Genomic DNA, 14,279 nt, shown 5'->3' with positions numbered 1-14,279 from the left:
CCTTGCTTCAAGCTTTTGTTCTTCATATAAAACACCCTTAGTTTCTTTCCTTGGTCTTTGTATGCCTGGGGTTGAGATCCATCAATATCATCCTTCCCGAAGAAAGTCATTCTCCTCTCAATCTATTATAATTTACTAATCTCCTTTTTAAAAGGGGCACCTCAACATTTATGCATCTTTGGTAACTTTCCAAAATTGTTGCTGCTGAGAAATGCCCTTGCTTTATAACTAGTCACTGTGCTTTTTTTCAGTGACATTAGGTCTGTTCTCTGAGGACCTACCTTTGCCAAGGTCTCATCATCCAGGTGATTCTTCTGAATCACATGTTGAAGTGCAAAATAAATTTTTTCCTGAAGCTTCTGGACCTTCCTTGGTTCTATCAGCCAGGCTCGGTCTGACAAAGGAAAAGAATTAGGTAAGAAGGGTAGGGAATGTAAGCTTTCACCTGCATATATAAGTGCTGAGTTTCAGACCCATTTCAATCACTTAGTTTTAGTTTGCTTCTGAAGACATATAGTTATTTACATAAAACACAAATATTTTATAAGAAATACCTGGATGACAGTAATGCTGGATACACACTGACCCCAGGAAAGGAGGATGGAGGGAAGGGCTCAATGGTTCTAATAAACATAGCGTGTTTCATATTATCTGTGACAATTTACATCTCTCTCTTTTTTTTGGACATATACTTAGATTCTTTCAATGTAGAAGTTAATGACTTGTGAAGAAAATGAATTATAGAAGAAAATCTATCGCACAGGAATATTTTTGGTATTCAGGATCCCCCTTCCCATAAGCTAAGCTATAATGCAAAGCATAAACATGAATCAATTTCAAAAATTTAATCCTGTGTGCTCTTTTTGTACATGGAATTTTTAAGTGGTGGATAGGATAATCCCTCCTTTCCTTTCTCCTATCCTACATTCTTTTCTTTTTTCCTTCCTATATCCCTCTCTTCACCACCCCCTTCCTTCCTTTCTTCCTAGAAGCTTTATACACTATGGTGATAAAATGCAGCCCAGCATCAATGCCTCAGGTTGGCGCTTCCATGAAGAGACATCTAGAGTCTCCAAATGCTGAACAAATACTCATGGAAAAGAACTTGGAAATGGTCCATCTGAACACAGTTCAGGTCAGGTGAGAAACTCAATTCTGTAATCCTAGACAGGGCAAGGACAAGTCTAGCCACCAGTTAAGCAAAACCCTTATGTAAGTGAGCACAAAAGCCTTCAGTGACAATTGTCAATCAGAATAAATTAGGTTTCCCTCCCTCTCCGTTCCCTAAACTATCTGGAGCTGAACAGACAGTGGCTTTTATGACAAGAACTGGGGGAGGGTGGGGTCTGGCATGAATAGAGCCGGCAGAGGCTGGACATCTGTCTTTCCTCTCTTTTTTGAATATGGCACTAGGCCAGGGTGGCAAACGAGGTATTTGGAGCTGCAGAAGCCCCCGAGTGTGGGTCTGCTACCAGGGCTGGAAGATTCTCTGCTAGGTAGACTAAGCCAAATGTCATGCTTCCAAACTCAGCACAATTCGATGGCTACAGGACGTTCTTTTCAGAAAAAGGCTCACAGTTCAGCTGATTTCTGATCCATAAACAACAGGCTTACCTTAAGTCTGGGGCAGTTATCTTCATGGATTGTTTAGGTTAGATATGCCATGTCTTAAGTATTTGCTTCTAGGAATTTATGGACTTAACCATAGACATACCTAACAAGGACAGTACATTTTGCAACACTTTCTTTGAGCAAGCAGGAACCAGAGTGGAACCGCTTCCCCCATCACAGACCCACAGGCTTAGAACGAGTCTTCTATTTAACTATTTTCCATGAAAACAGTCAAATGCAATGAGAAAATGGTGGGAGGAAAAGTATTTGGCATGTGGTTTCTATCAGAAATAACTATTTCTTGTCACTTCTCCCATTTATCTTTGTGCTTCCAGGCCTGGGAAATTTTGTAGGGTTCAAAACAAAACAAAAAACAAAAAAGGCCTAGAGGAACAACTTGATTGTAGACAGAGCCCCAGGAAAAACTGTTAGTAATAGCATGCCAAGTGATAATTTCCATTTTTGATAACGTGGTTAAATAAAAAACAGAAGCAAATTTGAAAATCTTCACAAAATTTAAAAATAAATAGTTAAGATAAAGCCTCACTGATAAAAGAGTGTAGAGGCTGAGGGGCACCTGGGTGGCTCAGTTGGTTAAGCGTCCGACTCTTGATTTCAGCTCAGGTCATGATCTCAGAGTCTTGAGATCAAGCCCCACGTCAGGCTCTGTGCCGAGCATGGAGCCTGCTTAAGATTCTCTCTCTCCCTCTGCTCCTCCCTTTACCCCCTGCTCACTCTCTCTCAAAATAAAATAAAATAAAATAAAATGTGTAGAGACTGGTATTATTGGTAGATACAGCTGCAATGACATGTCAATGTGTGCAGTCACAGGTAAGATTAATTTTTTCCAGCCCCACTGAAAACTGTGTTAGGATGTAAGAAGAGCTCTCTTCTCTAAGATGAATTTTATAGAAAGAATGAGTCTCTTAGCCATAAAAATTATTAGGAATGTGTTCCAATAGAGAACTGTAAATGACACTGGCAATCCCTTCACCCAAAATCTAACCGAGCAGACAGCTGAGTGACTCTGAGTTCTCATTCTGGTTGAAGAAGGAGCCAAGTACTTATGAAGATTCTAGATATTTTCGAGCTGCCATATATTTTAAATAGCATTTCAATTGCTATGGTTCTATTTGATCTATAAACATCACACCTCACTTTCTTTGAAAATTTTGGTATTTTATTACATTTTAGATCTAAACATGATCTTTATTTTTTTGTCTAAGATTTATTTATTTTAGAGAGAGAGAGAGAGAGCGGGGCAGGGAGGGGCAGAGGGAGAGAATCGTAAGCAGACTCTGAGCTGAGCGCGGAGCCCGACGTGGGGCTCAATCTCAGGACCTGGAGATCATGACCTGAACCGAAATCAAGAGTCGGATGCTTAACCAACTGAGCCACCCAGGCGCCCCATGATCTTTAATGAAGTCCAAACCTATTACTTTATAGATGAGGAGACTGAAGCTCAGGAGGGGGGGGCGGGCAAGTGTTTAAAGTCACAGAGATAAATGATGACAGATCCCCGGATGGGAATGTCAGCTGCTACATCAGAGATTCTTCCTTTGCAGTCTTTAGTTGGAGTCATTTTTCCCTCTGCTGTTCTCACCTCCTTTCAAAGCCCCCAATATTGCTAATTTTGGTGGAAAAGCCAACAAAAGAGGTATTTAAAGAGGAGAGGGTGTACATGTTATTTCCTTTTGTCCTCACACTGGATCTTTCATTTAAATATATTTCTACTAAGTCTCACCTTACTGGACATTTGTTTTTGATGTCCTTTATTCTTAAAATTGAAACAGGACTTTGCTATAACTCAGGCTGCCATCCATCCTCATTAATCTGTTAAGGAATACTTTTGCTTATCTGAATCTGGAGTGACCCTTATCACACACCCTTCTCTTGCTTGTGGGGCAAAATGGCTCATATTTTAATTAATTTAAGGCTACTTTCCTTTGAATTGTCCAAAATATCACAAGCTTGCTAAAGAAAATTTAAATTTCTCCTGAGGACGTAGGCTTGGGTAGGTGTAATCTATGTTAAAGATAGAAAAACTTTTTTTTTTTTTTTTAAAGACAGGACCTCAGACCTCCCTACCTGGAGATATCAGAACAGCAGATGAGAACAAAGCAATCTCCTCCTCAGTCAGCTGCAAGGAACATAAATTCTTTGCAAAGTCAAATGCTTCATTCACCAGGTCATCAGAACCTATAAAAGAAGGCAAATTAAATGAGAATACTTGAATGGAATGGGGCAATAGTAAGAAAAGCCCCATAATCCAAAGGGCATTCAGGGATTTAAACACTAGGCAAAAATATTTCCAAGTTCCTAATGATTACAGAATGAGGAAATTGGGCAACAATCTCGATCAAGTACTAAAAGTTAACATTACCAATGAGGGGCCAATGGGAATGGTGTGTGCCCACTGTAATATTCAACTGGGAATATATATACTAAATCTAATCTTGGAAGTTTGAAATTAGTTCCAACTAAAAAAAATTAAATAAGTGATCTGGGGATCCTTCAGTGGAGAGACAGCATTCAGAGAAAACTGAAAACATGGTGCATAAGGGGCTAAGGGCCATCAGTCTTAGTGGCCCTGGAACCTGGCAGCATAGAATGCCCAGAGGCCTCAAACTGAGATGTTCAAAGCTTCTTATAGAACGAAGAGGAGGTAGCTTTCAAGTTGGTAACTTCCTTGAAAATCTTACGGAGGGGTAGGCATTCATTTATTTTTACCTTCTCCTGGATGCCTTGTAGGTCAGTTGCTTAGCAATGGTGAATTTTGGCAAAAGAATGCTTCATCCCTACACACTGATCCTCGGTAAATGTTTATTTTATGAGGCTGGAAATATACCCAAGTTGCTTGCCAAGGCTTTTCCTCCTTTCTTGAAAATCGAGCCTTGTAGACAACATGGATGTGTATCAGCTGCAGGAGGGAAACAGTACCAGGCGGACGGACTTGCTTGTTGGCCGCCGTATCAACTGACGCCACAGAAGGTGAAAGGGCACTGGCCTTCTGTGGGGTCCGGGGGCCAGGGATGGAGCAAATGGCACTGCCAGTCGTTAAAGCCTTTCCTGGCCTTGGCCCATCTATGCTCCCGTTCTTACCTGCACCGCGTACTGATGCCTGGATGTGAATGATACCCAACACTTCCAAAGACTGACTGTGTGTGTGCCCACCCACAGGAATGGTCTGGGGATCCTTTGGGGGCAGGTTGGCACCCACTCTCCCTGTGCTCCCAGAACGTCATCAATTAACGGGAAGAAAGTCACCGCTATGGGTGAGTAGCAAGTGAAGGAGCTCTTCTTCTCATTAAATATCTTAACTAATGATTGTACATTTACAGAAGACCCTTGAGAGATCACCCATGGACCACCACTGGTCTACCTAATATACTCTGTGAGGCAGTAAGCTAGAAGGGAAAATAAAAGCTGATCTTACAACGAATAATCTAGAATGTATCTCCGTTCTTTCAGAACCAGTCTTCATTGATTTCTGAATGAGGTGTCGATCTCAATGGGGTCTGTGGTTCTCTCCCGCCTTTCACACTAGGATACACAACTGTAAGATCTGAAGGTTTAGATAAAACACTGGAGGCCCACCTAGTCCAGCCCTTATCAAATGAGATGCTAGTTCACATTCAAGAATCAAAGCATTTCATTTACCAACTTCGATCTGAGTGGAGAAACCGATGGCAGCTAAGAAAATGGTGTCACCATCAAAGGTAAACTCACCTAAGGCCTTGAACATCTGCATTCCTCCATATTTTCCTTCAAACAGAACAGTGTTGTTTAATGGGTTGAAGGCACGGCACATTCTCACTAAAACCACTTCCAAGCAACCTGTGAATAAAAAAATAAAGCAAATATGTATATACATGCAATAATAAAGAAGTTATTATTATACAAAGGCCACGAGACTTCAAAAAAACAAAACAAAACCTTGAAAACACACACACACACACACAGATGCACCCATTCAGAAATACCTCAAGATTCCTTCCCGAGTAAAAAATAAAGCTCTCTTCGTGCTTGTGTGAGGAATTAAAGGTAACATAGACTGTAAAGGTGGCTAAAATGGAGGGCAGCAACTACATGGTTTTTGGGAAGCATACATATTTTTCTTTTTTTGACTAATATTAAAGGTAGTTCCACCTCGTGAATTCACAAGGAGCTTTGAAGCAGGGAAGTCCAGCCTGTTCACTTTTGTAGAAGTTTTGCTATCGGCCACACGTGCTCCCTGCCTCGGTTTCTACCATAGTCCTTGCATATTTCAGCACAGGATGACTTTACACAGGGACTCCTTCAGGGTGTTTCTGGAGGGCACCACTGACATCTGATGTCTTTGAAATGAGGTTTTCTTGGTCAAATGAGTTTTGGCAAAATGCTGAATATGATCTCACTTCAGAGAGTTATAATCAACATTCACAGGTCGAAGGCTTGGGGAAGCCTCAACATGAAGGAACTTGTTCAACCTTGCTGCTAGCATTTCTCTGACTTCCCTGTTAGCCCAGAGAGGCCAGGACCTTTGTCTGCACACATACGTAGCTGTGGTTACTTTATTCACTATTATGTCTCCAGGACCTAGAAAAGTTCCTGGCACCTAGTAGGTGCTTACTAAATATCTATTTTATTTTTATTATTTTTTTAAAAGATTTATTTATTTGAGAGAGAGGGAGAGAGTGCATGAGTGGGGGGAGGGGCAGAGGGAGAATCTCAAGCAGACTCCCTGCTGAGTGCGGAGCCCTACACGCTGCTCCATCTCACGACCCATGAGACCGTGACCTGAGCTGAAACTGAGAGTCAGATACTTACCTGACTGAGCCACCCAGGCGCCCCTAAATATTTACTGAATTAGTTGCTGCCTTTGTTTTGCCCTCTGAACACTTATTGACGTTCTGAGGAGCTACCACACAGGGGTTTGACTATGCCCATGGTGTTCGCCAGGGTATCCGTGGTGCCTTTCTTATGTTGCCACTTAATATTTAGGTCTGTGTCTTATTTTCTTTGATCTGCTGATTTCTCTTTGCTTTCCCTTCTATGTCACCTAGCACAGGGGCTCCCACATAGAAGGGGATTTGTACATCTTAATTAAAACAGTGCTTTTCTGACAAAAACAATAACAGGTACCATTTATTGAGTATTTATAAGGTGGAAGGCACTTTCCTTGGCCCCTTACATTCGTTATTTTATTTGCTCCTCACAATACCATTTCAGGTGAGTTTTATTAGCCCCCCCCCCCTTTTTTTTTAACGGGTGAGTTCCGGGAGGCTTAAGGAGGTTAAGTACCCTGCCCTTCATACTAGAGTCAACATTTTTACAGCAGGCAGAGATGTCAGGAGAGTATATGGTCCGGTGGTTCTCCAGTGGCAATCTATGGACTGGTTGTATCTGAGACTTAGAAATACAGTGACCTGGGTTCCCTTCTAGAAGATTCCGATCCATGGGCTCCGGACGATGCCTACGACTCAGAACCGTCAGTAAGCCCCTCCGATGCTGCCAATGCAATTGTAAGTCTGGAATCCATCATTTCTACTCCATTGCTTTATTTTGCAAATGAGGGAACTGCCATCTAGAGAGGTGAGCGCAAGGTCACATACCAAATATGGCAGATTTTTTTTTTTTTCCCAAAGAGAGTCACAAAAGTATCTTCCATCCCACATGCTTTTCAAGAGCCCTACCACTCCCTCATCAAGAAGGAGGATCCACATCTCCTACCCTAGAGTCCAGGTGGGCCGTCATGCTGCCTTGACTAATAGGGAGGGGTAGAAATAACACAGCTAAGCCAGGAAAATGCTCTGTACTCTGGCCTTGTTCTCTTGGAGTGCTAGCTTTTGAAACCTAGCAAGCATGCTATGAGAGGCTGTGGAGAGGCTGACGTGCATGGATAGGAGCTGGGCTGCCGCCCAGAGCCTTGGCTGAACTCGGGACTCAACCAGCACACACTGCCAGCCATGTGAGGGGGTCCTGCTGCCCTCAGTCAAGTCGCCTCAGTGACCCACACATGGAGCAAAAGACAAGCCATCCCTTGATGAGCCCCACTCACATTGTAGTTTTGGGAGCAAAGTCAGTGATGACTGTCGTTAGAACTAGACTTCAGGGTCATTTGTACCCAGCAACAGATAACTGATAGACCAAGTTCAAGTTCGAGTCAAGGTTTGTTTCATCTTTAATCATGTGGTAAAGCAGCGCAGCAACTTCTAACTATTCTACTTGGCCCAAGTTCAAATGGCAGCTTTGCCACATATTGGCTTTGTGATACTGAACGAAGCCCTTCACTTCTCTGAATCTTCCCGTCCTCCCATAAGATGGAAATAATACCAATGTCACCAGACTACATGAGATGGCATGAGCAAACGTGAACATACATAAAGTATGTTATGACACACACAAGTCTATATAATCATTACCATGGCCCAGATCCACGAAGCTTAACAAACACCATGATGGTTCTTATTTTCTATTTTCAAAGGCGGGCGGGGGTCAAGAAAGAAAATTTGTTTCCTGTTTGGGTAATAGCATCTGCGAAGTCACTCACGCGCAGACGTTCCTAAGTGACTGTGTGTGAGTCAGAGAGCATGTGTGAGAGAAGGGGAGGGAAGACTGGAGCTCAGGGAGTTTCTCCGGGTATATCCTGGCTGCAGGCTATCCTCATTAAAGTGGGAAATGACCTCAGAGGCAGCGTGCTGCTGGCCTGGATGTTTCCCCCCAACAGAAGGCAGGTAGCGCGTTTCAGAGCCAGCTCAGCATTTCAGCCACCTTGACACGCTAATTACTCGCACTGCCTGTCAGGCTGGGTATCTCAACCTCCGCAACTAATAGCTCTACTTTCAATAAGCAAAATTGTATTTGACTTCAAAGGGGAACTGAATGAGTATCAGGGCGTTTTTATTACCGAGAGTTTCCTCTGGGAGTTGGCGGACAGTGTGGGTGGTAAAAATGAACCACATATTGGAAGGATGATTTTCCAGAACCAACACTGAGGGAAGGGTTGACCACATCCCGGTCTCCAACAGGCCCCCCATGAATCCTGTCCTTGCTTACCTGACTTCAGAAGTAGAATTTGATCATTTTGACAGAGCTCCATGAAGCCCGTTATCCGCTTGGCGAACTCTACCACGTACTGGATAGCGTGCGTGATCTGGATGGCGCATTGCTGCCATAGCGCTTCCCTGGACTTCAAGAGAGAAAACACAGAATGTACATGGAGCAAAGAACAACGTGGAGAGTCCATGAAATAGGGTTTCCCTACTGGTGCTTACCCAAGGCCAGAATGTACCCAGTTCCTTTAAAAGAGGTAGACGATATTTCCTAACACATTCTTTGGACCTGTTCGAACCTTGATACACCACAATTGTCAATGTACTGAGACTAAAACAATGGAAGCATTGAAATAATATGTAAAGATAGAACTTTATAGTTTCTTTGCTCTTCTCCCCTCCTCTTCCCCTAAACAAGCTCAAGCTCTTAGTCCATTTTGGGAAAATAAACTCTCGCACTGAGGAGCAGTAATTTCGTTCCCAGGCTTTGATCCGGTCATGTTCATGGGCACCTAAATGAACACTAAACTTGTAAGATTTTTACATTGTGTTCTTTTTCCAGAACTTATGGAGAGTGCTGTTTGGTATAAAAAGAATTTCATGGGGAAAGACCTCAAATCAAATCACTCTCTTAAGTAATTTAGAATCTCTGAAATGTATTTTGATCCTTGCGTTATTTTCCTTGGAACGGGAAACATCCAAGTGTGTGAATTCTGCTTTTTATTGATCATAACAATAATCATTTTGTCTCATTTATATAAGAGGGGTAAGATTTAATTGTCCCAGTGGAGAAAAATCAATATGTTATAATCATACATTTATTCATTTACATATTTTTTTTAGATTTTATTTTTAAGTAATCTCTACACCCGACGTGGGACTCAAACTCACGATCCCAAGATCAAGATCACGATCCTGAGATCAAGCATGCTCTACTGAATGACCAAGCCAGGAGACCCGCATATGTTAAGATATAGACACATTTTTGTATTTTGTTTAAAATTTCATTTACTGGTAGATCTTGTAATTGTGGATCTCAATCCCAAAGGAAAGTAATGTGACTATGTAACAATAGCAAATTCCTTCTCTTAAAAACTTCTCAAATGGATACAAAGTAGTAATAATAATAATAAATAATAATAATATGAGGTGAGTTATCCTCCTTTTTAACATGTAGGGTAAGAAAAAACATTTAGGATGCTTTATTGCATATCTTTGTAGTGTAAATTTGCAACTATTATTATTGCTACAATTTCTCAATTGTTTCTCTTCCTTGCCTGGCCCCCGGAAGCCATCATGAGAAGTCCTAAAGTCATCTGATGTGGACATAGTCTCCCTGGCCCCTCAAATAGGGCAGTGTTTTTTAATTGGGGCAGTTTTGCCTCCCAGGGAACATTTGGCAGTATCTGGAGACACCTGATTGTCACAACTGTGTGAGGGGATTGCTAGTGGCATCTGGTGGGTAGAGACCAGGGATGATGTGCAGGACAGTCCCTGCACAAAGAATTATCCAACCCCAATGTCAGTAATGCTGAGGTTTGAGAAAGCCAGAAATAGAGAAATCCCAGGAAAAGCAGTCTCCTATTTTCTCAGAGTACCTTGCTTTGATACGCTTTAATTTCTTCATAGGTGTGGGTCTGCCATGCCAGCTGGTGCAGCTCCTCCATGGTGTACTGACATGTCTCCAGATGGGACTTAATGATGTTCTGTGCAATTCGATCTGTGAGAAGGAATACCAGTTTGAGGGTTTATGAATAAATTCCCGCTCTGCAAATAAACTAGCTGTTAATGTTTACTACAGGAATCCCTTTGGAGACACTCCAATTGTATTAGTGTCTTTAACACTACTATCCACCTATGTATCTCCTAACTATTGTTTTTTTTTCAATTTTCATTTTTTTTTAAAGACTTTATTTATTTGAGACAGAGAGAGAGCACGCGCACAGTGGGGGGAAGGACAGAGGGAGAAGCAGACTCCCCATTGAGCAGGGAGCCAGAAGTGGGACTTGATCCCAGGACCCTGAGATCATGACCTGAGCTTAAGGCAGATGCTTAACTGACTGAGCCACCCAGGTGCCCCTCAATTTCCAGTCTTTTAATCAAAATTTGCTGCCTTTTTCTCCCCCTTTTGGTCACAAACCTGGGGCTTTACAAGTTGTAAAATGTTCAAATAGTTATTTTTAAAATAAATACAAATGACTATATTTCCTGCTTCTTGGCCTAGAAGACCACTAACACTCGACATTTGTACTCCAAAGACTTTAAAATGTTTTGAAAATCACTAGACTCCCACTGTTTATGTTAGAATGGGGGAATTTAAATATAACTCTATTGGCTTATATTTTTAAAGAGAGGATAAAACAATAATCTAAAAAGATAAGTTCTCTACAGAGGAAAGAGAAGAGAGTAGAAGGACAGGGTAGAGGCTAGATGCTCGATATTATTTTTGTAGATTTGACTTTGGAACCATATAAATATCTTACATGATAAATAATGGGAGAGGGAATATAAATGAGATGGTATTGACTCATGAGGTGATAATTATTGAAGTTGGGTCACAGTGACCATTACATTCTCCTTTCTAATTTTTTATAAGATGAAATTTCTCTTTAAAAAGGTTAAAATGAGAAAATGATTACATTCATAAAAAAGTAGGAACAAACAAAATCAGTCTTTTGGGGCCATTCATCTCAAATGAATTGTATTTGATATTGTATCTTAAATACTGAACATTCTGGGTTTGGAGGTATGGAAGTTGAACAATAGAACCAGACATAACAGATCTCCTTAAAAACCTGCAACGAGTCCCCTAAAGTTAGACAGAGTAGGCAGGAGGTTCCCTCAAAATCCCCTCAGCTATTTGAACATATGAATAGTGTGAGATCTTGGGAACCAAAGTATACAGGGATTCTGTATGGGCGGGATGAGTAGAGTGAAGATGACCAAATCTTTTTTCTGCCTAGTAACTGTTCTTGGCTCATACAGAAATAGAATTTTTCTAGTGTTTCAGGTTATGCAATTTCAAATGCAATTTCTGTTCTAAATAGCCATATTTCATTCCTACAGGATAATGCCCAAAGTGGTGCCGAGGTACCTTCTTTTTACCTCGCCAAGCTTCTGGTATAGGTGGCGTGAAATATATTGAGTTTTGGTGTAGAGAATAGAAACATGTAAGCTTGTGCCTCCAATGAGCTTGCCAAATAAAAAATCTTGTATAGCTCATTGCCTGGTACATTATAAACACTGAATAAATGCTAGCCACAGTGATCATTATTGGGACACTCTATAGGATTTGTCATCAGGGAAGCAATGTGATGTCTCCAATGGACACAAAACAGGGATATTTAATTTTGCAATCAGTGCTACTGAAGGAAGATATTTCAATATTTATTAGAGTTTTTCAATCAGAACCATTAAGTGCTAGATGTTGAAGATGCTACAAAATGCTAAATTATGATTATAGTTATGCTCTATTGGATTCAGCATTGAGCTGAATGAATTTCTAGACTCTCATTGCTCATCAAATTCTAAAATCCTTCCTTTAAAAATCCTATATTCAAAATTTTATTGAATATCCTATGTTGTAAAAAAAAAAAGGGGCAGGAATTACTTTATACATCATATTAAAATAGATTGGTATGTCATGGTTCATCATTTTTCAATTTCACTTGGGCAGTCTAATTACTTAGGATCTAAAAAAAACATATCTCTTCCTAAGTATATAATGAAAACACAAGATTTCTATGGCTTTCTAGTTTTCAAACCTTTATCTTCTTGGTATAGTCTGTTTTCATCTTCAAAGATATGCTGATTTGTCAGTAAGTTACAGGCTTCGGGGTTTACAAGCAAAACTAGAAGGGCCACTCAAAACTGCATTATGAAAAACGCTTCATCTGTCCCTTTATGCCATCTCCTGGGAACTCCTGGCCAAGGTTTAAAAAATCTCTAGCCTTCTGCCACCAAAGCTTGGGGTCCTATAGGGCATAAGGAGAGGTGGGCATAATAAATACACAGACAGGTGAAGCAAAATTGGAAGTAAAATCCACACGCATGCTTTAGGACTCAGCTCAGAGGTCCACTCCCTGCGGAGTTTTCCCTGCTTCTCTGTGACCTCAGGTAGAGGGGTCGGCCGCTGTTACACTCCAGTCTAATTCCGCTCAGACTTGCATTGTGCTTATTTGTGGGGATCCGTTTGTTCCATACCCTTCAAGGTTGTGTGTGTGCTTTTCAAGAACTGGACTGCAGAGCCCAGCATAGTGCCTTCGTATATTCATTCAACAAAAGCTATTATATGCCAGGTTAAGGTACAGATTTTTTTTAAAAACGACATTGTCTTTTTTTAAAGGGTCTTACAGTCTCATATATATCATATCAGATATCATATCATGACATACTAAATGCCCTTGAGTTATTGTGGGGGCCCAAAGAAGAACGTATCTAACTCAGTCTGGGGGAGGCAGAAAAAGAACCAGAGAGAAGAAGCCTGTTGGTCTGAGTCTGAGCGGGGGCTTGTCACGTGGCAAAGAGAGAGGCACACCTCAGGTAGAGGGACTGACCTTACAAGGGCACAGACGGACAGCTATTAGGAGCTAGATAATTTCTGCTCTTTATAAGCCTCACCTTTTACAACCAATTTCCCTTTTACTGAGGGAAAGAGTGAGTGACTCTAGAGCCATTTTTATAGAGCCAGCAAACGGTGATTTGAAATCAGGGCTGTCCTTTCTGGCCAGAACTCTGTCGTGTTGGCAGCATAGAGTGCGTGGAGGGATGGGAGAAATGAGACCGGGGATGGAAACTGGCACCAGAGACTCAACAGCTGAGCGAGCCAGGCCGAGGAACATGGGTCTTTTATCGTTAGGCAGCTGGGAGCTGGGGAGGGCTGTGGAGCTGGAGAGTGACCCGGTCGGGTTTTTGTTTTACAAAGGTGACCTTAGCCAGGGCAAAGAAGATGAAGGGGCATGAGGGAGTACGGGAGATTAATCAGGCTGGGGTGCGAAGTCAAGCAAGATAGGAGGAGGCTCTGGATTCAAGACAGTTCTGGAGCGGGATGCCCAGGACCAGCATGTGTGGCAGTGAGAGACAGAGAGCATTAAATATGGAAGGTGCTCAACCAATGTTGAGTTAGTAAAGGTAATACTGAAAATGTCCGTCCGTCCGTCCGTCCATCCATCCACCCACCCACCTATTCTTCCATTTTCTGGAATCCACAAAGGATTTTGGAAAGCTTATACTGTCCTGTGTTAGATGATCTTAAAGCCTAAGCACTCGCCAATGGCTTTGAGGTCAAGCATGGAACGTGCACTATTATTTCCCACACCCTTGTGGCGAGAAATGAAAGGTAAACGTCTGTTTGACGTAAGAGTTATAAATATCAACGAAGGCGAAGCAGCTGTGGAGCGGCCCTTCTCCACGTTCTCCCGCGAGTCTGCCATGCAAAGGCGAGCTGCAGGTCAATAAACCACAGGGTAAAGCTAGACTTGGGCCCCTGGGAGCAGGGCTTGAGGGCTCATTCTGTCCATTAGAAAGATGCACGGCCATCAGAGGAGATGGTCTGCCTGCACTGAGAGTCTGCGGTTGTGAAAAGGGGAGAAGGATTTAAGAAGAAGGGACAAAGGGAGCAACAAAGAATGCAGT

At 41.9% G+C, this 14,279-nt stretch overlaps 1 protein-coding gene across 2 annotated transcripts in view; it reads right to left on the bottom strand.

Annotated features, from left to right (window-relative positions):
- RORB (RAR related orphan receptor B) overlaps positions 1-14,279 on the bottom strand; it is a 250,704-nt gene that overhangs the window by 27,113 nt on the left and 209,312 nt on the right. For both annotated transcript variants that reach the window (XM_036077751.2, XM_036077750.2), the window contains 5 exons: positions 10,244-10,365; positions 8,650-8,782; positions 5,341-5,448; positions 3,700-3,810; positions 282-394 (listed from right to left, as the gene is read on the bottom strand). In XM_036077751.2, coding sequence (XP_035933644.1) covers positions 282-394; positions 3,700-3,810; positions 5,341-5,448; positions 8,650-8,782; positions 10,244-10,365 — 587 coding nt within the window. The remainder of the gene's footprint in view (positions 1-281; positions 395-3,699; positions 3,811-5,340; positions 5,449-8,649; positions 8,783-10,243; positions 10,366-14,279) is intronic.

The sequence above is a fragment of the Halichoerus grypus genome, chromosome 14 (assembly GCF_964656455.1).
Source record: "Halichoerus grypus chromosome 14, mHalGry1.hap1.1, whole genome shotgun sequence".
Classification (NCBI taxonomy): Eukaryota; Metazoa; Chordata; class Mammalia; order Carnivora; family Phocidae; genus Halichoerus; species Halichoerus grypus.
The sequence above is the reverse complement of the archived record's forward strand: the minus strand, read 5'-3'. Positions and strand labels throughout refer to the sequence as shown.